General features: G+C 49.2%; 1 protein-coding gene across 1 annotated transcript in view; it reads right to left on the minus strand.

Moving 5' to 3' along the window:
- The window catches only part of LOC8033462 (chorion peroxidase), a 235,403-nt gene that overhangs the window by 30,151 nt on the left and 181,625 nt on the right, over positions 1 to 23,627 (minus strand). Inside the window, exon 5 of the mRNA XM_029970103.4 lies at positions 19,598 to 19,768. Coding sequence (XP_029825963.1) covers positions 19,598 to 19,768 — 171 coding nt within the window. The remainder of the gene's footprint in view (positions 1 to 19,597; positions 19,769 to 23,627) is intronic.

Genomic DNA, 23,627 nt, shown 5'->3' on the forward strand with positions numbered 1-23,627 from the left:
TTTGGCGCCATCTATCGACTGAAGCAAGAAATATAGGGTACCCCTGGTAGTGGCGGCTGCATTGTTCAAACGTCAGCTATTACTCTGGTGGCGCCGCTGAGCCTAGTGTCTGAAGCAAGAAATACTGGGTATCCCAGGAAGCCGTGACCGCGTAACGTGCCAGTAGAGCGGAAGCTACGGCCTTGGCGGGCCAATCGGAACGTGACTGCGTATCACCGGAGCGCGCTTCAACTCCGAAGAAGTATCAGGCTTTTCGCTGCGTCATGCTCCAATATGTGTGCGTTGCGCTCGTATACGTCGCGCATTTCGAAGCCTTCGGCATGCAATGTGGGGCTTATCGTTCGCCGTTTGCCAAGTTACTACGAGACAGGGTATAACCGTGCGCTCTCACCCTGCTGGCGCCGCCTGGCCGTTGCCGGCTGCCTATATGCTTCGAGTTTGAGACTTAAGGGGCATCCCTTCAATTTTCTGCGTTGGAAGCATAGCTTTCGAAATGCTCTAGTACATACATTACTGATATGTTCGTCCCACTTAAGGTTATATTTAATTGTTACCCAAGTATTTAACGGAGGAAGCTTTGTGGATGCATTGATTGCCGAAGTGATAACTGGAGGGCAAGTGGTTTCTTCTTGTCAAAGTCATGGAGACAGTTTTGGTGGAATTATTTGTTATCATCTGAAGAACGCACCAGTCCCCGAGTTTACAAAGACTGACATTCAATAATGCCTTTCAGGAACCGTTATTGATAACAGAGGATATGGCGCACTCATCTGCAGACAGATTTACGGTAACACAGTCATCAATGTCTTTGGCAATGTTGTTTATATATATTAAATATTATTATTGATGCGTATGTAGCGACCCTCTCTTGCGACGGGAAGAATACTTTTGTTTGTTCTTAATTTTCCACGATAAATTGAAGATACGGAAGAATGCGACGGAGAGGAGGCGGCTGAAAATAAACGTGGTGGCGGGCAACGCCACGATTTTAAGAACCGAGCGCACCAAAATGGCTCCAACGCATGCTTCCTCTCGGTCGCCGGGAAACCTTCAAACGCGTATTTGACTGAGATCGTGATCATATTTTGTCCTAATTACTTTTTTTCCCACTTATATATAAATATTAGATAAAGAGAACACTCTATTACCGGAAAATGTATTTTTTTCCTTCCCAACATATATTGCCGTTCCAAAGTGAAAGGGGTTATAATGACGCCTTCTGCGCTCTCTTTGTCTACGAACGCGTTTTGAGCAGGAGCGGTGGCCCTCTTTCTTCCGCGGAATATCAGACACTGCGCATGCGTCAACAGCTGAGTGACTCGGCGGTGTTCGCCTCGGTGAGAAGCACTTAAAAATACACAGTATGAATTTTTTTTTTTCAAAGGTTAAGATGACCGATTGTTGGTCATCTTAGCCTTGCGCGTATATGAACAATGCGCTGTTTCCTAATTCCAAGGTTCCTGGCACCGGGAAATGAAAGGCAGCCAATAATCGATGAGAATTCGTACAAGTTCAAATGTTGCCTGCATTTTTTTTTTCTTTCTTAGTTTGGCGATTCGTCAACGTCGATGATTCGTACCACGACGCGGGATCGTTTCAAAAAGGCCAGCTGCCGTGATCGGCAACCCTACGAATATTGGGAGCATGATCTCTTTGAACCGAGTGCGGACGAACCAAGCTTTCCTTTTAAAGTTATTTCGCCCGCGGTGTTGCCGACCAGCGTTGTGAGCCGTCCCCCGTGTGCGGACTATAATGCGATCGACTTCTCAGCGAAGATTGCTAATCCGAGTGAGCACGCTTTTGAAGGACAGATTGATTCGACGGCCCAGACGTGTGCTGCTCGCACATAGTTATTTGTTGCTGTTTCGGGGGGTTTGGGAGGAGAGGGGGGTGGGGGGAGGGCGGTTGTTTGATGATTGATCAGATGCCGAATTGCTAGCAGCATGCATCGGAGCTTTAAACCCACAGGGGATGACGGTACACCCAGTTATCATACATAAACTAAACCAATCTGTGAACAGAACCCCATAAAGTAAAATTAAAAAAAAAATGAGCGTCGCTGTGATGTTTTTTTATGTTTGTTGTTGTTGCATGAGATTTTTTTTGTTTGTTTTCCCAGTGACTTGTAGTTTGCTAATTTTTGAAATATCGTCGACCATCGCTCGAAATTCAGCAAAAACGCGGGCAAATAGAACGGTGGGAGTTTGGCGTGGCGAAGGTGTAATTGAACCTGTGTGCACGTGCGAGAAACGTATTATTGGCGCACGTAAGACGACTCATTTAATCTACGCAGCAACAGTTTACACCGTAGACCGACTGCATCTCGATTAGCTAAAAACGTCGAAATTCGTGCCTATCATCCCTCCACGCGTGGTTGAGACGCTGACTAATTCCCTCGAAGGTCGAGAGATGGCGCAGCCATTTGCTGCCATGCAGAGCCGTTTATACTGATAGCGAGTTCGTTTCACGGCACTCGTGCCCACGCGTGCCCACTCGCAGCGTGGAACGGGTTCGTTTCGGCCGGCACTCCACGAGTGGTTGCACTCTCCGAGTTCGTTACAGCGCTGACACCCCACGCGTGCATGCAGCATGCACTCGCTGCACCGAGAAAATCGGGAGTGCGCCAAAATGCAATCCCGTCATGCCTCGCTCCGGCGGGGCCGGCGAGGAGCGGGAGCAGACGACGAGGGTTCGTCTGCTACGATGTGTCGCGGAACCGAACGGAAAAAGAAAAAAGTAGATTTTCTGATAGAAATCGCGTCCCGCGGGCAACGAAATCAAACGCGAGCTTGAATTGTGAGCGTCTGCTATTTCCCGAAGAAGGCAATTGACAACCGTGATTTATTTGCAGGTTTTAAATCGCTCTGTTGCCGTACAAACGCTGAAATATACCAGTGTGTAAAGAAATGCTCAAAACAAACGTAACAGCGGCCCCCGAGATGTCTATCACCATCCGTGTGCGGGTGAAAAATTTAACATTTGTCGACACAACTCCCCCAGCAGAAACCTCTGACTACCCATTAAGCACCAGAGAAAGCTAAATATGGTAACTTTGCCCGAGGATTGGGCAACATCATCATGTTTAACATTTACCTACGTCAGATAACTTGCCCCGTCGTATTTTGTTCGAGAAAGCTCTCGTTCTCGACGCCCTCACCAAGGCTAATATCTGATATCCAAATCGAAAGTCCCAGTTTTGCTGGATATTCCAACAGGCTAGTTTTAAGCCATACCCTTTCAGTGGTTCACGCATAATACCATGCTCAAACGAATCAAGCTTCTGCTCGGACAGCATCATCAGTTTTCTTCAGTGTAAACTGTTATAAGAATAACCAGCTGCTTTGTTGACAGCTGGTTGCGGAAATTTACGCCGTCTGTAACTACCTCTACGGCAGCCGAGCTGCTTGAAGTCATCGCAACTATAAACTACAGGTTGCAGCGACCAACGTTCGTAGGTAAACGTTGGTAGCGACTGCATTCGCGCATTCCCACGCATCACTCTGAACAGAAAGGCGCTAGTTTCGGTTTGAAGACGGTGCCTTTTCTACAACATAGATGGCGGCAGCATCAGTCTTCTGCACTCGGTGCATTTGGCGAGTTCGTTTGAGTCCAGTTTTCCGTGCAACACTCTGTGAGTGCGATGCATTCTGGGAGAGAACTCGAACGGTGCCAGTGCGTGTGAAACGAACTCGCCATGAGAGAGCTTAGCCAATGGGCGGAGCTTGTTGCCTGCTAGAACCAGAGGTTTTCGCGGTAACACAAAATGGCGTTACTGCTTTGTCTTGTTTGTTCCCGAGAATTCGCATAGAGTTCCCTATGAGTCAGAACCACAAAATGGCGGACGGAAGTAGTCATCCCCCGGTTGTCAGACTACGCTGCAGTGGTTGCTAGGCTGTCAAAATCTTCTTAAGAAGGCCAAACTCCCTTAGTATAAACGACTCTGCTACCATGTATCCGCCAAAGCAGTAAAGAGCAGGCAACGGGCAACTCAGTGCCGATAAGCGCGCCTCTTGCGGCGGCGTCGCGTGTACTCGTCGGGGAGCGACCTCGGCAGTCGCAGCTCGACTGCAGTGGTACACCGGCGGGTGTTGCAAGGTCGACATGGCTACTTGGGCTAGCACATTGGCAGAAGCGCGGGAGCAGCGAAGCGGCGGAGGAGCTCTCCCTATGCTGATTCAAAAGTGGCCGCGCGCGGCGCTGTTCGCTGGGTGATCGCAGAGCCGTATATTGGGAGAGTTTGGCCAGTGGGTGTGGCGACGAAGGCCCCAGAGAGGAGAAAAGTAAATGAAAGGGAGGAGAGCACCGAAGGAGCGAGAGAAAAAGAAGGGAGCAGAGAGGAGAGGACCGCCATTTTTTAGCAACGCTGTCGGAGAAGAGCACTGCTGAGGCTACGCGTCGTCTGCTACGGGCCGACTTCTTTTTCGCCTGAATAAAAGTTTGTGGCCATACGCCGAAAAATCTATATTTATTAGCTTTTTAACCCACCCAGGAATAATAGTATATCATTTTCTTGCCAGAGCCAGCGATATAAGATGAAATAATCGAGATTTAGATGCCGATCTCATGCGTTCCGCCGGAAGAATGAATGAAAATGGCGGCCCTCCCCACTCAGCTGGGAGCGGCCGGGAGTTCACACGCATGCGCTCATGCCTCTCGCTCTGCGCCGCGTGCTGATTGGCTCACTCGGGAGGAGAGCGTTACGGCGGCGTGATCATAGACTGACCAAACTCTCCCCATATACGGCTCTGGGTGATCGGTAGCGGCTCCTAGCGGACGCAGGGTGCCCATACGCCGTTGGCACTCACGAGCAGAGTTATCGGGGCTACCGGCTACCGGAGGACGTCCGACGATTGACAGACCACGGGAGGCTACGTTAGATGGAAAAACCGACGCCACAAAGTGAAGACTAGAAAAATGGTGGGCAGCAAAAGAAAAAAACAAATGTCCACATTGAGGTTTATAATGCACGCCCAATAAGTGACCACCCAGCTCAAGGGGGATAGCCGCAAACATCGTAATGATTGTCTTGTTATAGAAATGCACTCAGACGCTTGCAAAGCACCGCTTCTGGGAGCTGCCATCTTTGGCTTCTGGCGTGTGTGTATATCGTCTGACAGCTAAAGCCGAAGTCACCCTCTGCTAACACATTATAATTGATAAAAGAGACACGGTGTTTGTTGCAGATGCTGGTACAGAATTATCTACGGAAACGCCCGAAACAAATATTCCAACGATGTTTGATTCCTATATATGTGTAGACTTCGAACGCATGTCTGGAGACAGTGTTTGTATGGCCAGTGTGACTATAGACCGTTCCATTAGGGTCATAGCAGAGAGGGTAAAAGAGAAAAAAAAAATGCACTCCCCCTCTCCCCCGCAAGCCGTCCGCTCCGCCGAGTGGGCTGTAGCTAGCGTCCGGCTGGCGTGCAAACTCTGTTTAAAATCGCGTCATTTTGGAACTTTCAAGCGCAGATGCGCAGATTTTGGTATGCCAGTTATCGTGTAGTACTATGCTAGATAAAAAGACTCACAGGGTCCAATTGTACTGTTACCTGCGTACAAATAAAAAACAAAAATAGGGAAAACTGTGTCAGATTGGCCGGTCTCTTTGGCGAAAAGAAAATCCGGTTTGCTGTACCTTTTTTACTATACAAAAGTTCGTACTGGTGTAGGCCTTTAGCGACCATGAGTGGAAGTCTGAAATAATAAATAAAAAACGTGCTCTCCTGCCGCAATACACGCAGTAGTTGAGGGTAGTACTGCCGGCTGACTCAACTGCTATTTAAGTAACGGAAAAAAGATATGCTAGTTGATCATTTAGCAAAATAGAACAACAGAGAGCTATAGGCTGATTTTGGAGTAGCCACAACTATTCTAAGAACGCGAACCACTTCACAACGGCAGCCACGAGCGAGAGTTCGATGTTCGGTAGAGCCCGCCGATACAGCCCAAAGATGGAGAACGGCAACCTCCCGGTTTGTCGTCTGCTAGCGGAGTCGCGCGCGTGCCCTCTCTCTCGTTTTACCCCGCCGAACCCGCTGAACTTCCCGGATGTGTGGAGAGGGCGCTGCGGTTGAACAAAATGGTGCCGCCCAGAGAGCGCTAAATGGAATGGTCTTATAGACCATTCCATTTAGCGACGTGCAAGCAAGAAACACGCCTCAGACGGACTTTGCAGACTGTATTCTGTATGACATATAGTAGAGAGTTTTAGGGAACCGTTTTTGCACATCCGATATGGTACGAGAGGCCCTCCGGTGCGAACTGCGCATGCGCTTCCCTAAAACGGTTCCCTAAAACTCTCTTATTAGAGAGTTTTAGAGAACCGTCTTTCGACATCCGATCTTCTGCGCTAGCGCGTGCGCAGTTCGTACCGGAGGGCCCGCCGAAACCGTATCGGGTTGTGCAAAAACGGTTCTCTAAAACCCTCTTATTAACAGTGCGAGCGCGGTTGCAGACCTCCAGCCGAACAAAAGCATTTGCTATCCCACGGTAGTCAGACTAGCTTTTTAAGCCGTGGCATATATGTGCTTGCAAACATCTACTATACCGGAATGTATATTCGTCGCTGAGTTCATTTCCCGCTAAGGCCGCCGAACGGTGATTAGTTTTACGAAGCCATCTTCCCCGGGCACGTATATAGGAAAGCCGTAACTTATCTTAACGGTTCGAAAGTCACCCGGACTGTTTGTTGACTTTGCCCGGTCCTCCCCGCCGTCTGAAGCCGGCGCAATTAGAGGGAGGTAAACGAAAGCGCCGCAAAAAGAAAGCCACGGGATGTTTCGGGTCGCCTCGTTGGGGGCCCGTTGGTAAACAGTCGAGGGCACGAAGCAGGCAAAGGAGCCCGTTACACGGCACCGCCCCAACGATCGCACGCTGAGGCATTCTGGCGGGGATGCCGTTATGTTTTGTTCTGTTTTCGCGTTTATTATCGCTTGACCCAATTACGGCGCGAACGGGGGTTCGGAGGGGAACTCTCTCTCGAGAGAGCCTCTGGAAATTCCTCTTAGATGGTCGTTGGCAGGCTTGCGCGCGCGCGGGCCCCGGAGGCCCTTGTGCCAGTTTGACGCCGCCAGACTGCCGCGCACCGGTGTCGCAACGGCTGCAGTGTTGCCCCCGTGTAGCGCTCTCGGTACGCTGTCGGAAGGTTTCGCGTCGTGTACCGTGCAGATGCGATAAGGTTCAAGACCCTTTGTACGCGACTAAAGATCGAATAAAAAAAAAAAAAAAAAATTAAGCTTCTCGCTGCACTATATTTTCATCCTCAAGCTGAAAGTTTGGCAGAAAGTATACGTGCTTTTTGCACTAGTCGTATACGTTTATTTTTCGCCACGTGATCACGCTCTCGCTCGTGTATCCACGCGTAGTTGTATTGTGTGTGTGTACGTTTAGACAGCGGAAACTTATACAGCCCTAGTGGACGCTTTGCGTCTCCGATGTAGATAGGGAAGTTAGCCAGTGCAGTAGAACTATACGAGCCTCGGGGTCCTTTAACGTGTATCCTAGGCGGGTGCACGATGCAACGCCTGTACGCATGCTCATTCGGATCGAAACGGGCAAATGGTGATTCAGCCTATGCAGAGAGTAAGTCGTCTGCTTTTTTTCCGCAGGAGTTGTGGTGACGTCAAAACGACGCCGAGCTGTGATTGGCTTTGATTGAAAGGATAGTGGGTGGAGCTCGATGCTAGATGCCTCGAGGTCTACCCACTATTTTTTTCCGTCAGCCAATAAGAGCTCGGCGTTGTTCTGACGTCACTGCCACTCGTGCGCAGGAAGCAGACGACTTGCTCTCCGCATAGGATCCTTGGGTTCTGCAGCACTGTCAGCCGATTAAAGCTACGCTGCCAGACTACTAATGCATTGTAGAAAAGACAGTCTGCAGAGACTGTTTGAGGCGGGTTTCGTAGGCTAGGTGGCGCAGGCTACCGCCCGTTACATTATCCATCCGTGACGGTCTCGTCATAAAGGTCGTACGGAACAGCGAAAATTGTGTATTTTGTATGAGCACGAAGTGTATAGCGTGAAATCCTCGAACCGCGACGTTCTGGTGTGCGTGCGTCGCTTGCACTCCTGGTCGCGCGCTCGCGTCGTCTGCGTACGTTCAGGCATTTCGTTGGGCCACCCTCGACTGTTTAGGACGAGGTGGTTGCTATGGCAACTGAGGTCCGTGCAACTTGTCGGATGGCGCAACGCAAGATGTCGTAACGCTATCGGTCATGCTCAAACGCAGCTGTTTGAACCAGCCTTTAGTGTGTGTGTGTGTGTATAAAACGCAGCCAAGGCCGGCTTAGGCTAAAGTATAGCAATGGCGGGCGAGATGGGGTAACTTCCACGGTGGATAATCGAGACGGGAGAAATTACTGAAAAGAAGGACGAATACGGAAGTCTTATCTCATGTGTGTTCTAATAAACCTCTGTTTTCAAGTTGATTGGTGACCGTCTTGCACGGTGCTTTTGCTTTCGCAAACGTGTAGGACGCCGCAAACGTTTCATTCATCGTTCCTGTTCCTGCCACCCATGTTGATCGTTCCTGTGCGGCATCGTATATGTTTTGCGCACAGATCCGAGCATATATATGAAGCGTTCATTTTGCTTGAGGACACGCTTGCGAAATTTTCTCGCCACGGCATCAACTTAGATTGCAATAAGCTTGGTGTCCCATATGTTAACTGTGCACGAGTAAGTTCTCACAAAAGCGGCCCAGGTTGTGCGGCGTCGCACAGGAGTAGCTGTGCTTCTGCGCGCTTATTTGTACGCTGTACTGTTGTCTGTGTGCAAAGCGACGTGGCCGTGTATAATCCACGCCTTATAGGCACGAAAAGACAATACGCTCCTCTGGCATGGCGTCCGTGTTCTCAGCGTTGTGCGTTCCACGGATCACTGTCTCCCTTTGCCAACATCGCGCACACGCGACAAAGAGCGAGACGCGTATTTGTCGGCTGGCAGTCGTCTTCTTGACAGGGCGCTTATTATAGCGGTCCGCGCATATAAGGGACGTGATGCTTTCTCTTGGACACCTTTGTCAGTGTCGGACAACCACGCCCCGGCGTCTCTGGCTGTGTCGGGAGGTCGCGTCAGTGTATAGAGGCGTGGTGAAGCCGCCGCCCCTGACATTGAACGCGCAGACGGAACTCGTGCTCTTGTTGAGCTAGGGTGCCTGAAGTTTCTTCGATCGCGAACAACGTAGTTTTGTTTAGGGCCAAAGAGGGCGTTCCTTCTGTCTTGACGCTGGGCCGGCTTGTGTTAAGGGACGAGCTTTGAAACCTGACGAGTGTGGTCTTGGTGTCAGTCTTTTTAACCGAGGCTTGGTCTCGGGCCATGTCTAGGGGCTGTTGACAAGGCTGATCGACCTAACGCACACACATTACTCGGTTTCCGGGTTTCCAGGGCTGTTGTTGCAGGAGTGATTCCTCCCGGTGTGTAGATCAAAGTACGTCGTGCTCTACGTCAGGATGTTTTTGCGAATGAAATCTCGTGTTTTATAGACCCCTTTCGAAAGTCACGTGCCGATTATTAGTCGTCTCTTGCGTCAAGACCGTCACGTTCCACGTGATATTCGATCATTCTCCTAACTGGGAATAAGAAAGAATAAAATATGGTGAGAGGAAAAGCGTAGGAATTATATATCATTTACGTTCCTGCCACCCATCGTAACCTAGCTAAGTAAACTATAGGACGTCATTATTACATTTTTCTAATCAACAAAATACTTTTTTTTTTATGCACGACCGGAGTTGCCGAGTGAAACATCGCTCAAAGTACATTATCCGACAACACTAGTATGTCGTAACGTCACCGCTCGCCCGACTCACTTTTTCGTGCCATTTTTGCGCCTGTCGGGTGACATTGAATCCGCTCTCGCGAATTATGAGTGGGCCACGCCAATTACCCACTAAGAAAAAATACCGGAGGACTTCGAAGGTCGGCTCCTTCAACACATTACGTGCAGCCCAGTTGGCGCGCGCTTATTCTTTAAACAACGTGTTGCTCAACCTTGCGTGTTGCTTGAGACCTTGCGAAGGTTGTTGCTTTTTGAAACACTTCTTTTCACCCATCACTCGATAGCCAAACCCGAACCACACTTTCTAAAGCAAAAAAAAAAAAAAAAAATCACCATTTTCGGTGCGTGCCTCTGAATGTAGGTGGATCGGTGATCGTGCGCCAAACGAAAAAACAACTAAGACCGAAGGAAAAGCGTCGGAATCCTCCTCGTTTCTCCGGAGAGTCGGTCAGAGGGGCAAGGTCGACGAACAGACTTGGGCTTCGCTACAGCGCCGCAATTATATCGGTTGGCAGCCAAGAAACGAGATTAGTAGGCAACGTTGTGCCACCGGGCACGTGAGCGCTCTCACTCCGCGACGACGCGAATTTGCGCCCCCGTTGATAGCGAAACGCCGCCGCGGTGACGCAAGGTGTCGCTGGAGAACCCAAATCAGTGAACGCGAATTGAGGTGTAGGCTGTCCTCCTCCTTCTTTTACACCCGACTTCGTTTAGTGTGACTTCCCCGGTACAGTGGCTCCGGCCGTAATGACGCCTGAAAGCCTGATTCATATGGTGAGATTTTGCATTGCGATTTCGCAGCTGCGACATTAAACACTTGGAATTCCACCGCGCTTTTTTTTTTTTTTTTATTGCACGAGTGATGTTGCAACTACGGAACCTCAGTGAAATCTTCCCGTACGGATCAGGCAGGACTACACAGACTTGTATGCCATGCAATGCAAGTAATTTGATTGCTGCTAACCAAGTTACTTTCATAAAATTAAAAAAAAAAAAAAACTTTTTTTTTTTATATGGGTAACGATTTAAATTTGTTCTGAAAAGATGCGTTGCGTACATGAATCACCCAGATCGAAATTTTGTGAATTTATTGTTGTTTGATCTTAAAAACCTAAGTGTTAAAAATACGTATTTCCCTCCACCGCTCAGGAGCTAAGAAAGTATTGCGTAAACGATAAAATGCAATGCTTCCAGTTTACTGTAATACGAACACAACACTTAAAGTAATGGGAGAGCGTGGCGGGGGTAGCCGCGACTTGGTAGATTAACCAGTAAAATGAAGGTTGCCTTAGTAGTCGTCATTTTATTTCTTCCGATGTACGGTAATCGAGCAATATCATCTTTAACGCCCATCCTGTCCGTTTTGATGTAGACGAGCATCGTACCGGCGTGCGGTCGTGTATCATTACTGCGTGATGCACGTCAAGAATCCCCATGTTTCCAGTGGTACAGCACTGGCCGAATTCCTCGTCTACAGCGTAGATACCAGACGCCCATTGGTGCCGACCAACTTCTCGCTGTCTAAGCAAACACACAAAACAAATTATTAATCTAATTAATCAATTTTTTATTATAGCGGAGCTGTTAAGGGCAAGTTTCCTCAGGATCGTGTCCGTCAGCAAACAAATTATGACACAAAACTCTGGACAGCAACCGCCGTCGCTCATAGATGGCGCAACCTTTCCAGCCTTTCCACTATGGCTTGCCGACTTGCGGACCGCCATTACTTCATTCCCACCATAGTGCAGCTTCTCTGGTCTTCCTTCTTCACCAGAGTGGAAAGGCTGAAAGTTTTTTTTTTTTTTCAACGACCATAAATCTGGTTGTAATCGACCGTTGTTTAGTAATGTGCGCTACACGAGACGCGTGTTGAGTATAGCCGGAGTCCCTCGTCGTCGTCGTCGGTTTGCGTGGCGGGTTGGCCGTCGGCTCGGTCGGCTGGCGCGTGTTCCCGATTCCTGGCTCCCTTATCAGCGGTGTAATCCCTGCGTGGCGAACAGCTGTCGAGGAGGCGCATACCGCCGCACGCGGCCGCCGAGGGCGGTGGCCAGCGGAGGGATCCATGGCCGAACCGCTCGCCTCTAATCGGTTCAAGGGCAGCCGTGGATTTTCCGCGAGCAGCCCTCTGAAGGTTGACCGGATCACTCTTCGGCGATTCAAATGGACTACCGTTACTTTTTTTTTTCTCTTGACATTTATGAAAGAGGGGAGTTGTCTTCAAGGACCACTGCCGTTAATTTTTACCACTTTTTTTTTTTGTGTGTTAATAAATTCGATACGACGTTTTTGTTTGTTTCGGTAAGGGAAGCCAAGCTGCGAAATTGTATATAGAGCCTCCGTGGGATGCTCGTATTAGCGGTTTCTTTCTCCAAACGTCAAAAGTTGTGACACGGCCAGTTTTTTTTTTTTTTGTTCGGGGAGGGACCGACTTTTGTGGATGTCCGTTACATCCTTTCAAACGTGCGTTCGAGGTTGAGGAAAGTTTCTCTACGTCTATTATTTCTGATTGCAGTCGCGGTCTTCCTGTGGGAGGTTCTTACGCCACACACACTTGGAATGAAACGTTGGCAGTCGTATTTTGACTCCAGTATTTTTGGTCCGCCGATCTCGATCGTTTGAAAACGAGGCCCCCCACGTTCTGTTGGCACGCGGGTGTGACGTGAGAGTGGGATTCGTATTCGCCGACGTGTATCAGGAAGCCATTCATATTTATCGATTGTCTATTCAGGATTGGTCTTGGCGGTTGCGCGTACAACTAGGGACCGACGCATTCAATGCTGAATCAGCTGTTATTCAGCAAATTTCGCAGTGGGTGTTTCGTCCCTGGAACGTCCAGATACTATAAGTACCGTTTCTTTCATTCATCTCGGGTTTTTTATGCTGATTGTGTTTGAGTTCTCGTTGTGCTTGGACCCTTTTATATCTCCTCGGCTGGGCCTTTTTGTTCCGGTTAATTGTGCACTTCAACCGTCGATGTCATCGAAGCGCAATGTTTTGCTGCGGTTTCCACTGGGTTATAAAGGGACGGAATTGAGAGGTTAATAAACGCAAGAGTACAAACAAGACTGTCCGTTGACGCAGTTTGCAGGACATACGAACTACAGGCCTGTGACGGACATTTAAGCTGGTTTTAATACATTATTCAAACCCTTTGATCAATGATGATCTCATAAGGGTTACATACTAATAATCATTAGAAGGAAGAGGAGAGCAACTAATCCCATTTAAAGGGGAACGGGGTTTGGAATCACGAGATATTAAAACAAATGCGTCAAATACATATTTCTTGAGGTTTCCTGATCATTGCTCATAATCATAAACCATCATAAAGATTAGATAGCTTCATTTGGAATATTTATAGTAGTTTATAATCATGTGCAATGATCAACAAACGTCGAGAAATATATATTTGACGCATTTGTTTTCATACCTCATGATTATAAACTCAGCAGAAGTTCAAGAGCGAGCGCCGGGCTTTTAGTGTCCCAGCTGTCAAGCACGCGGGCTCGTGCTGTGCAAGTATCATTCAGAAGATCATGCTCAGAGTTGTAGCTTTGGCTTCGCTAGCGCTCATGATCAAACGGAATATTGTCACGAATGACAATTGATGAGACAATAAAAACTGACGCAAACTAAACATTTAATGGGGCGAAATTGTGCCCAAAACAAAATAGACAAAGGCTAGCGTCGCGGACATCGATGGCGGCGAAAGAGCAGGATCGAACGCTGGGGCGGGACTGACCGCGGCTCGCCACGCGGAGCCCCTTGTGTACACGCGTTGACTTCTGGAACAATCGGCGTAGAACGTTCCGCGCGTAGAACATTCAGACCTCGAACAAGCCCAACAGGGTCCTCAAATTTACCAGAACATTAAACTGAAAGAATAGATAAAAGGGTTACATCAAGGGATCGAACCCTGGGCTTCCGCACGAAAGTTCAGCGCGGTAACCACTGGGCCACGCACGCGCTCGCTCGTCGACGCGCGTGGCGATATAGTTATAATTGTTCATTATAATACTACTTACTAAGCACGGTGAAAGAAACACATTTAGGTTACGACCCTCTGTCCGACGCGGCGGCCACATTATGTTCGGCGCACCGAGCGCGCTTCACTCGCACGGGGATAGATGGCACCCAAGTATGGGGTCCCTCCCAAATCGACCGCACCGATTGTTTCTCCCAGCGATGGTCCCGCCATTCCCTCGCTCACTGCTCCTAGTTGTACCTCAGCGCCGACACGCCGCCATCAAATCGCCAGAATTCGTAAGTCTTCTTCGGGTTAAGGCTCACCTTCGTGCACGATGGTGGCACCTGTGATCGACACAGCACCAAAGTAAAACTCGAGGCCAGCCACTGGCCGCACACCACCACCACACCGCAAAAAAGGCGAGCACGCTACGCCGCCGACACCGTGGCCGCCGACGGGGGACCTCATACCGCAGCGCCCTCCGCGGCGGCGCGGAACTAACTACTCCTTGTTCGAGGCTATCTCCGAACACAAGCTGTTCGCTCTCTCCCCGCGGGAAGAGCGGCCAGTGGGATCCCCTTAATGTGTTTCTTCCACCGTGCTATTGACACACTTATACCTCATTCACACGATCGCTTTCTTTAGCTATAATAAGGTCAAACACTGGGCTAGTTTGTGTTCGTTATACGCGATGTAGTTCCAACGGCGCGAAAAAAGAAAGAGAAAAACTCTGACGGAGAGGGAGAAACACGCATCACTGGAGAATAAGCTCTGCGCCTTTCCTTAGCGTGCACAGAAGTTCGGTTGGATTGCGCCTGCGCGAGAACAAACGTAGCGTCGGCGTATGTATCGCTTAGACGCGACGTCACAAACACGAGTATGTTTATAAAATTGTGGTGTGTATGCTTAGACAGCCGGAAGTTAGTCAGCGTTAATGGACGTCCGGTGGCTCAGTTGTAGGCGAGAAATTTAGCCAAAGCAGTACCGCCTCTAGCCGGGGGTCTTCAACGTGCACCACGCAGTAGCGATACACGACCGGATGCCGGTGCGATGCTCATCCACAACCAAGGATACCTGAATTCTCCATCCCGACCTTTCGCTGCACGCGGTCCGAACTGCGGTGCTTTAGCAGACTCGGCCACCGACCCCCCGTTTGTATCCGTTGATATTGATATATAGTCTGGCAGATTGTGTGCTGGGCACCGCGCTTTGCCTAACGGAGTGAACCCCGATGACGTTACCGTGCCTCATCAGCGTCGGTATTGACGCTGATGAGGCTTGACGGTGCGATCGGCCCGCGCCCTTCTGCGTCGAGAGTTGGAATTACGCTCGTCAGCAGCTTGGTTCCGCGCCAGGTCTGCCCCCGGAAGGCAGGGCGTCCACGTCGTCGGGAAAACTCGGGCGAGTTTGATGGGGCGAGGAGAGAGAAAGACCCGTGCGCGAAGGAACGTCCTTGCTTCGGCAAGCCAAGGTCGTCGTCTCGGTCGCTGCGCTCCTGGCCGCGCCGAGAATCGAAAAGTTTTGTCGCTCAAACATTTTTTTCTTTTTTTGGCTTTTAAGTGATTTGAAGTCAAATTTTGGAGAAACCGAGGGAGAGGAGAAGACGAAAGTGTAAACTCTGTTTATTATTACTAATTATTATTATTTTTCGAGAACTGGGTTGCATGCGACGAATTGAGGTGGCATTGTCTGGCAGCCATCTCACGGCTGGCGCTGGTCGTCGCCGTGCCCAGCTTCAAACGTGGCGTTGTCTTTCTTGAAGCTTCTTCTGCATAGGTCCTTTGGGAGGCGTAGGCGGTGTAACAACTTTGACCTCCACTGCTTGCAGCGTAGGTCGCTCTGACTGTAGTAGGGTTTGCCCGTGCATAACAGTCGGGGTTGTGCCAAGGTTTAGGACCGTGTCAGGCGGTGTACGTCTTGCGTTCTAGCGTGCGTTTTGATAAGCTACTGGGCATTCTAGTGCATTGACGGAGGCAAACTATGGAGTTCGTGTCGTCTGAAGGTGTGCCGTACTTTGGGTGGGCTTGGAAGGCGGCAGAGAATTGGCCGGCTCTCTAACACGTGCGTCTCCGAGAAAAGCTTAGTTCATATTGTGCGATTTTGCTTCCCATTTCGCGGTTGCGACGTCGAGCACCACAGCTTCTAATGTGAATTTTTTTTTTTTTTTTTGCCGCACGAGCGACGTTGTACTTGCGAAATCGCGAGCGAAATCATACCACGGGGATCAGACATTACCGCACATCTTTGCAGGCGTCAGTCTCGCTGTCGTCGCAATAAGGAAGAGGCAGAAAAGGACGACGAGAAGACTCTTCATAAAGACTCGGCAATTCTACATAAGACGGTTTGATCGATAGATCGAAATGTAACTGCAGACTTTTCTGGGACATAAAAAAAGATTAAAAAAACAACAACACACAAACGCGTTTTTTTTTTATTTTTAGGGAGAGGGGTTGGGGTTAGAATTGACGTAGTATTTGTCGGGAACACCGCTTAGAGATATTATCACATTTCCTTAACCCACCGGGTGCGCTGACCTGCATGCGTCTCAAGTTATTAATTATACGTTTACGGGGGCGCTTCGCGGTTTCCGGATGTGATCGATCTATTCCGCTTGCGGCTAAACGCGACTACAGAAGTATTCGGAACCGCAATATATACATCTCGGCATTTAGCTGATTTCAAGGGGTCACGCCCACCTTGCCTCCAGCCTCCAATTTCCAAAACATACGCCCAGTTGTGTGCCGAGATGTCGCCGCCCTACGAACCTCTTTGTTTTATTGATCGTGGCTTCCTTCCTTCCCACACGAGGGTCCATTAATCGCCCAGCAAACCAAAAAAAAAAAAAAAAGGAAAACAGTTTTTGTTGCGCCATTTTTTGTTTGCGGATATGTCCGATTATTTGGGTGGTGGGTTCGGTACGGGCGGAAATTAGGGTCGAACTGGTGCGCGGTGGCAGCGGGTAGGTGTATAATGGCCCACGGGCGTCCCTCTCGGTGTGCTCGCTCGTCGGGACAATTGGACGCGTACACGTAGGTCGGGAAGAAAAGGCGCCCGGTATATCGCGTCCATAAATCAGGGTCGCGCAGATACGGGCCCGTTTCCTGGAAGGCGCGGAGGCTGGGGCTACGGAGCGGACAACGCGAGACGTTTGCACTGGGAGCGTCGAGGAGAACGCGTCACGGCACGCCGTGACGCTTTCGCCCTTCGGTGGGTTTTTTACAGCGGAGCTGTTAAGGGCTAGTTTCCCCAGGATCGTGTCCCCCGCAAAGAAATGAAGACACCGAACTCTGGACACCTACCGCCATCTATGAGCGACGGTGGTAAGCCAGGTATATGGTTGCCACCGTCGCTCATAGATGGCGGCAGTCTTTCCACTCGGGCTTGCCGACTTGCAGCCGGCCATTACTTTTCATTGTAGAGCTCCGCTGGTCTTCCTTCTTCACCAAAGTAGAAAAGCTGAAAGTTTTTTTTTTTTTTTTTAACATAGTGTAATATAATTTGTAGAATTTGGTTGTCTGCATTACTTTTTTCCGAATAAGAAACTATGAAACTATTTATTTTTGGCGATTTTAAATCATCAGTAAAGAAAATGTACTCGCGGAACCTTGCTAATATCGCCCCCTTTTGGTTACAAGTGGCCGGTTGTATGGATGTCCTAACAGCGGGGAGTTGAGGCCTGTTCACACAGGCAGGGCAGCGCTAATCCAGTACTGGAAACAGCTCTGACTTTAGCGTCGATGCGGCACACGCTAATGCGATGTGGACACGGCAGGGACTATTGGTGTCAGTGGCTCCGTCTCGCGTTTTGTAGCTCAGAGGTTGCAGGGAAGTGTCAGGGTACTTAATTCCGGTGACTTATTCCTTTTTGAGGTCAACATGTCCGATGCGTCATGCAAAGAGCAAGGAAGTCATTGCGGCGGACCACGGTATCAGACTGGGCGCCAAGGGTTCTTCTATCTCCAGCGTGGCATCTCGTGCTACCTCGCGGCAGTGCAAGTTGTGAGGAGGAAGCCAGTGGTGAGAGGAAAAAATACAGCGCTACATCAGCGTCGAAATCAGCGTTCATTTCAGCGGTGAGTCAGCGCTGCGCTACATGTCTAAAGTGGCCTTTAGTTTGCCTCAAATGTATACCTGATGTGTCCGTTGTAGATGAGAAATTTCCAGAGTGCGGTACGACCGTTAGCCTGAGGCCTTTAACGTGTATCACGTGGTATAGCGACACAGGACCGCACGCCGGCCCGATACATAATTATCCAAACCAAAACAGTTGTCGTGTTTTTTTTGTTTTGTTTTTTTTTTAAGTTCAATTTAGTTAAAAAGTAAGCTGTAAGCTCCATGAAAGGCGAAGGGTGGTTTGCTTGTCTCTGCAGTTATTTTGTCCTGCGGACAAGAAGCTATTTTCGAGCTCCGCGTTGACAAGAAAGTACAATGTGTGGTACAGTTAACGCAAACACAGCTAGGTTTTTTTTTTTTTTTTTTTTTTTGCATTTTAGGGTTGGTTTACAAACGCATCTTAGCATTGAATACGCAGTCAGCGCTGCATCAGCACTGTTTTCAGCGCTGACTCAGCGATGAGTCAGCGACAATAGGGCTGCGATGTGTGGCGGTGTATGTGTGAACAGGCTTCGGCAGAGTATTGCGGAGAATCAGATTTTACCAGTTAGGTTACCTCCCCGAACGAACTCTTTACACCGCATGAGTAGTTTTTTTTTATTATTATTACAGTGTTTTAATTTTGGAAAAGAAAAAGAAATCAGGAGAGGAAAAGCCGGCGATCGCTTGTTTGTTCCAAGCTCCAACAGGGTGGCGCTCTGCGCAGCAGAGGTGTGAAGGTATGCCGACTCGTGCACACATACCGGTGTAGTGTACTTCTCGCCTCTCGGCGGCCCTTTTTTTTCCAATTTTATTTCCCGTCTAGGAAACTCGCTCGACGACCCGTTCTCCTTCGCACCCCTTCGAAAATCGAAGAAAATAAAAGTATAAAAAAAGTACGATAGACATCGCGAGAAAACGCGAGATAGAGCGATAAGGGGCGTGGCACCCGTTCAATCCGGAGCCCACAGCCTCAGAAAACGGTTGTCGCCCCGTTTTCTCACCTTCGCGAAGTTTGTCACGATATACAACTCTCCTATAGACCCATGCGTCGCTTATCACCCGGGCGAAAAATGCTGAGTCACTGAGCTCTGAACGCGTGCGCAGCGTTCGATATACCGTGCAACAGATCAACAGCGCATGCTCTAAAAGTGTTCCACAGCCAAAAAGAAAAAAAAAATGGCCGCGCTCAGAAGGCGATTTTTGCAAACGTCTATAGTGTATTCGTCACCAGCGTTCCCTTCGTCTGTGCCGTTATACTTTAGGCCGTACTCGATTCGAGTCTGGTTGGTTCCTTGATCGATGTCGATACGTTCGTATCGTTGCGGTGGATCGTGTGGGGCGGTTGTGTTGCACGGGGGATATGAAGGGCGTTTCGTTTTACCGTAGTTCGGAGCGCGGCCACAAGCTAAGAACGTACTAACGCAGACACACCTACTGAAACTCTGAGAATCACGGCGCATTCACTGCGCTCACTGATTGGTGGGGACAGTTATGACGTTTCGCACGCTCTGAAAGATAAAGTGTCCCGCGACGTTGCGCTTTTGACAATCGGGTTTAACCCGATTGTCAAGAACATGTTCGGGTTCTATATAGGGGAAAAATCTCGGGTTTAACTCTTAAACGAAAAGCTTTAGGTGTACTACGTAGATTAAGCGCGTAGCACTTTTAACCTCGTAAACAACAACAACAATCACAAGGATTAGAGATTGTATGCGCGGTTCGGCGTTGGCGATCGTCTCCGGTCGTATACTCACCGAGCGTCGGGGCGGCCAGCGTGAGGTCGTGGTCGAGCATCTGTCCGAAGGCGACGAGGAGGTTCCGGACCCGTCGGTCGTGCTCGCTCACGTCGTGGTGCACGAGGAAGCTCACCATGCGGGGGTTGGGCAGCGGGCCGCCGTCCTTGGCCACGCGGGGCTCGGAGATGCCTGTCGCCACAAAGAAGAGAAAGAAAACAAACAACACGTTAGCCCCTTCTCTTTCACATGGTTACGGTAGCGATTTCAGGTACGGATAAAAAGACAAATTCTCACGGTTCAATCGCAGCCCGAACCACACTTTCATTGGACCACCTTTCAACGTCTGTGGTAAACTTTATCTAATGGCGTCGCCTTTGAAACCGCCTTAACAATGTCACTATATCAGCATTTGATTAACAACCACTTATTAACATCCTTATAATATTTTTTTGGCTGTTTGATATGCCCGTATAACCATCCCTCTGTAATGCCATCCTTGCCCCCGGAAAGACCTTAAAATTTATATATTAAAAAATAAACTATAAATTCTTCTCTCGCGGACCTTACCTGCAAAGGTTGCGGTTTAAGCAGATATTTTACTGAGCAATACATCTTATACCGCGATAAAAACCAATGGCCTTGACGCTGACAGCTTTTCTGCTGTACATGCGGCTGGACGAACGTAGTTTCGTGTGTTCCCCCTTTGAACTGGGACGAAGTGCTGCCACTGTTTACCGTCGTCGACAGCCTTCGAAACAGTGGAGACAGCCGTCTCTGCTGTCTTGGCGAATCCGGTATCTCGGGTGCGTCGGCAGCAGCCCCCTCCCTCGGCGCAGCGCGAAAGCGCGGCCGCGCCGACAGCGCGATGCGCATGCGTTCTCTCGAAAGCGGGTTGTCCCCACCGCTAGTAGAGGAATTGGCGCAATAGGCGCGCCGCCTAATGCAAAGGAGCGGAGCAGAATTAATTCATCTAGTATTAAGTATAGTTAGAGGAAAGCTGTGTGGTACAGGAAAGCTGCGACACAAATTTCAGGGATGTGCAAAAAAGAGCTTAGAATCGAATACCGAAATGTCATCTATAGCAAGGTGTGTAGTTGGGCGAGTTGGTGCACGATCATAATAAAAAATTCACAGCGCCTCTTATGCTACTCCTGAGACGACTTGAAGGCGAAAACCGAAGGGCCGGTGCATTAAAAATAAACACATGATTTACTTTAATTCAATTAAATTCCTCTTAGTTGGTTTTGCCATCCTTCTTAATTTCATTGCATCTAATTCACCTAATTGGTCACGTAAACGTTTTGGTACCATTTGTGTCGACGACGTGTTTTCGCTCAAGGACTTTGAAGGTCGACTGAACGATGAGACATATAAGCTCGCCTTTAAAACAAAGCGGAAAGAGGAACACGAGGACAGATAAAAAACACATAGATCACCGAAAATAATGCCTGGAGAAGGGGAACAGGGGGGGGGAAAGGATAAACACGTATCTCCAAACAGATAGGTGACTGGTGCGCGACCGAAAAAATCCGTCTTGTCCTGGTATCGAACCAGGGACTTCTCCACCATCATCATCATAACATAGATAATCTCGGTAGGCTTATCGAGGATGGCATCGTTTCCTCCGTTGAGTGCGCTTCCCATACGACACCGGGTGTGACGCGGGGAAGCGACATTCGCAGAGCGGACTGTTCTGCGTGCTGCGACCGTGATTTGCGCGGTGTGCGCAACCTGTAGCTTGAACGAAGGATGGCGTACTCCCCTCATGTCTTCTGTGGCTAGTGACTCCTCGCTACCTCACGCTGTAGCTTTGTCCGTAGTGAAACCTGTCTCCAAACGATCGGACTTGAGCGTGTGCGCGTGTGAGCTGAAACGAAATCTAAACCTTTATCTGTTAATGTAGCAGCAGTATGTTAAGTTTTAACATGGGCTTCTACGCAGATGCATATTATTTTCTGAAATATTCTTACGCGCCGCTTGCGTCAGAAGTCACGCATTTGTTGGAAGAATGCAGCATAAAAAACACTTGAGCATAGCGAAGGGCTTTCAATACCGTAGACTAGAACTGACTAAACTAAGACAAATGTTGTAGGCAGTTTCTTTCTGTCAGAGATCCAGCTAATAAAGCTTAATGGCTTCAACAGTGGACTTGTGCGACTCACTGAGTATGATTAGAAAGGTGATATGGCAGATCGACGCAAGATAACTCCTAATCAGGTGCGAGATATCAGGATAAGATTCGGCTGACCTGAGTCTTGTGGAATAAACAAGTAGGGCCTGTCCCGTGTCCTTTTTCTACTTGTCCTCGTATTTCCGCTATATATATATTACAATGTTCAACCAGCTAGCCTTGCAAATGATTCTGGAACAAGATTAAAGTCAGCTTTGGGGACGTCCTTGCCTCGGCACGTATACATGCTCCACAAAACAATTACAAGAATAAAAAAAATAAATGACGAACTATGCCGATCGAGTTCTAGGCTGCAGCGTATAACAGTGCATCCGGGGACACGTGTAGTATATTTATAACGAGCTTGGCTAATTAATCGTCGAGTTAGATTACAAATGACCCGCATACGTGGTGCTGGTTGTATGTCGCGAGACGACGTGAGCGCTGCGGCGTGGCTATCGAAGTGGCACGTCTAAATGACCCGAACATTGCTTTGGTATCTCTTCCCGTTTGTCGCCAGCGCCTTGGCCGAACGTGTCAACCGCCACTCCGCTATCGCCACAATTTTCTCAGGGTGCTACCGCATTCTAGCTCAGTACTGCTCGCTCGCATACGAAAAGTCGGAGGGGGGAGGAGGAGGAGGAGGAGGAGGAGGAGGAAAGGGGGTACGCTTTGTCTTTAACGCCCCTGTTCTCCTGGTGATGGGAGTTTATGGGCGGCCCTTTCATTGATGCTGCGCGCGGCAGAAAGACGCTCCCGTTTAGAGTGGCGGAGATTGTGGCGTCGCCGCTTCCAACGCGTTTGTCCTAAGGGTGGCAGACGTGGAACCACTGAATCAGCTGCGCGTCGGAGTGACGGCACGCGAGGCATCGTGACGTTTAATATCATTGTTGCCAGCTGTCTGGAACTTTATCTAGAATCGCGGGACATGGTTTTCTGACATCCAGAAATGAAATGCTAAAATAGACGGCGACAAAGCAAGATGGTATTGCCGGAGCTTTCTGGTATACGTATATCTAAATCGCAGACAGTCGCGCTTTCGAATCGAAGTTGCGCCCACTTTTCACTAAGCATCGAAATGACGGCGCCTACAAGATAACTCGGAACAGAGTGCAGAACGAATACCTTTAAAGGGTCGGCGAACCAGCTCACGCCGATAAGCTCAAGATCGCGAGCTAATTCGTTCATTCTTTAGAGGAGTTCGTTCTGAAAGCGTTTTACGTGCCCGTCTGACAGCGGTGTAAGACTGCGTTCCGAATCTTACCTAAATTGATCCGAGTTACTCCGGCGGGTCGTGTCACGTGACAACACAAATAAGGCAACGCTAGACGCGGGTAGAGGTTTTCGATCGCCAAGGTACAAAACCCCTACCCCGGAGTGAGATCGAGTAAATTTTGGAACAAGACCTAAGTGTTGCCTATTTACTGTCGAGACCTGTTATAACAAAGTCCACGGGAACCGGAAATCACTTCGCTATATCCGCTATTTCGTTATAACCGACTTCGTTACAACCGGTCTCGACAGCATAGTGGCTCCAGATAAAACTTTTCGCGTTGTCAGTCCAACTATACTGACTGGAACGCGTCTCTGACTGCCATGTGTTTACCATGTCAAAAAAAAGTGTTCTTTCGATTTTTGTTTGATGACGTCATAGAAATATCACGCTGCCGCCGGCCGCGATTCTGGCGGTGTCCCAGCAGCGGTGGCGGATGTGGCAGACGCCTGTTCTGCTGCTGGTCGCCCTCCAGGTTGGCAGACCACGGAAGCTTCGGCAGCAAGAAGTTGGGACGCCCGCGACGACAGCGACACTCGCGTCCTCTCGTGCTTTTCACCAGCATTTCTACGACCAACCGCCAGGATCGCGACGTCCGAAAGCGT

The sequence above is a fragment of the Ixodes scapularis genome, unplaced genomic scaffold (genome assembly GCF_016920785.2).
Source record: "Ixodes scapularis isolate PalLabHiFi unplaced genomic scaffold, ASM1692078v2 PGA_scaffold7__128_contigs__length_106722199, whole genome shotgun sequence".
NCBI classification, from domain to species: domain Eukaryota; kingdom Metazoa; phylum Arthropoda; class Arachnida; order Ixodida; family Ixodidae; genus Ixodes; species Ixodes scapularis.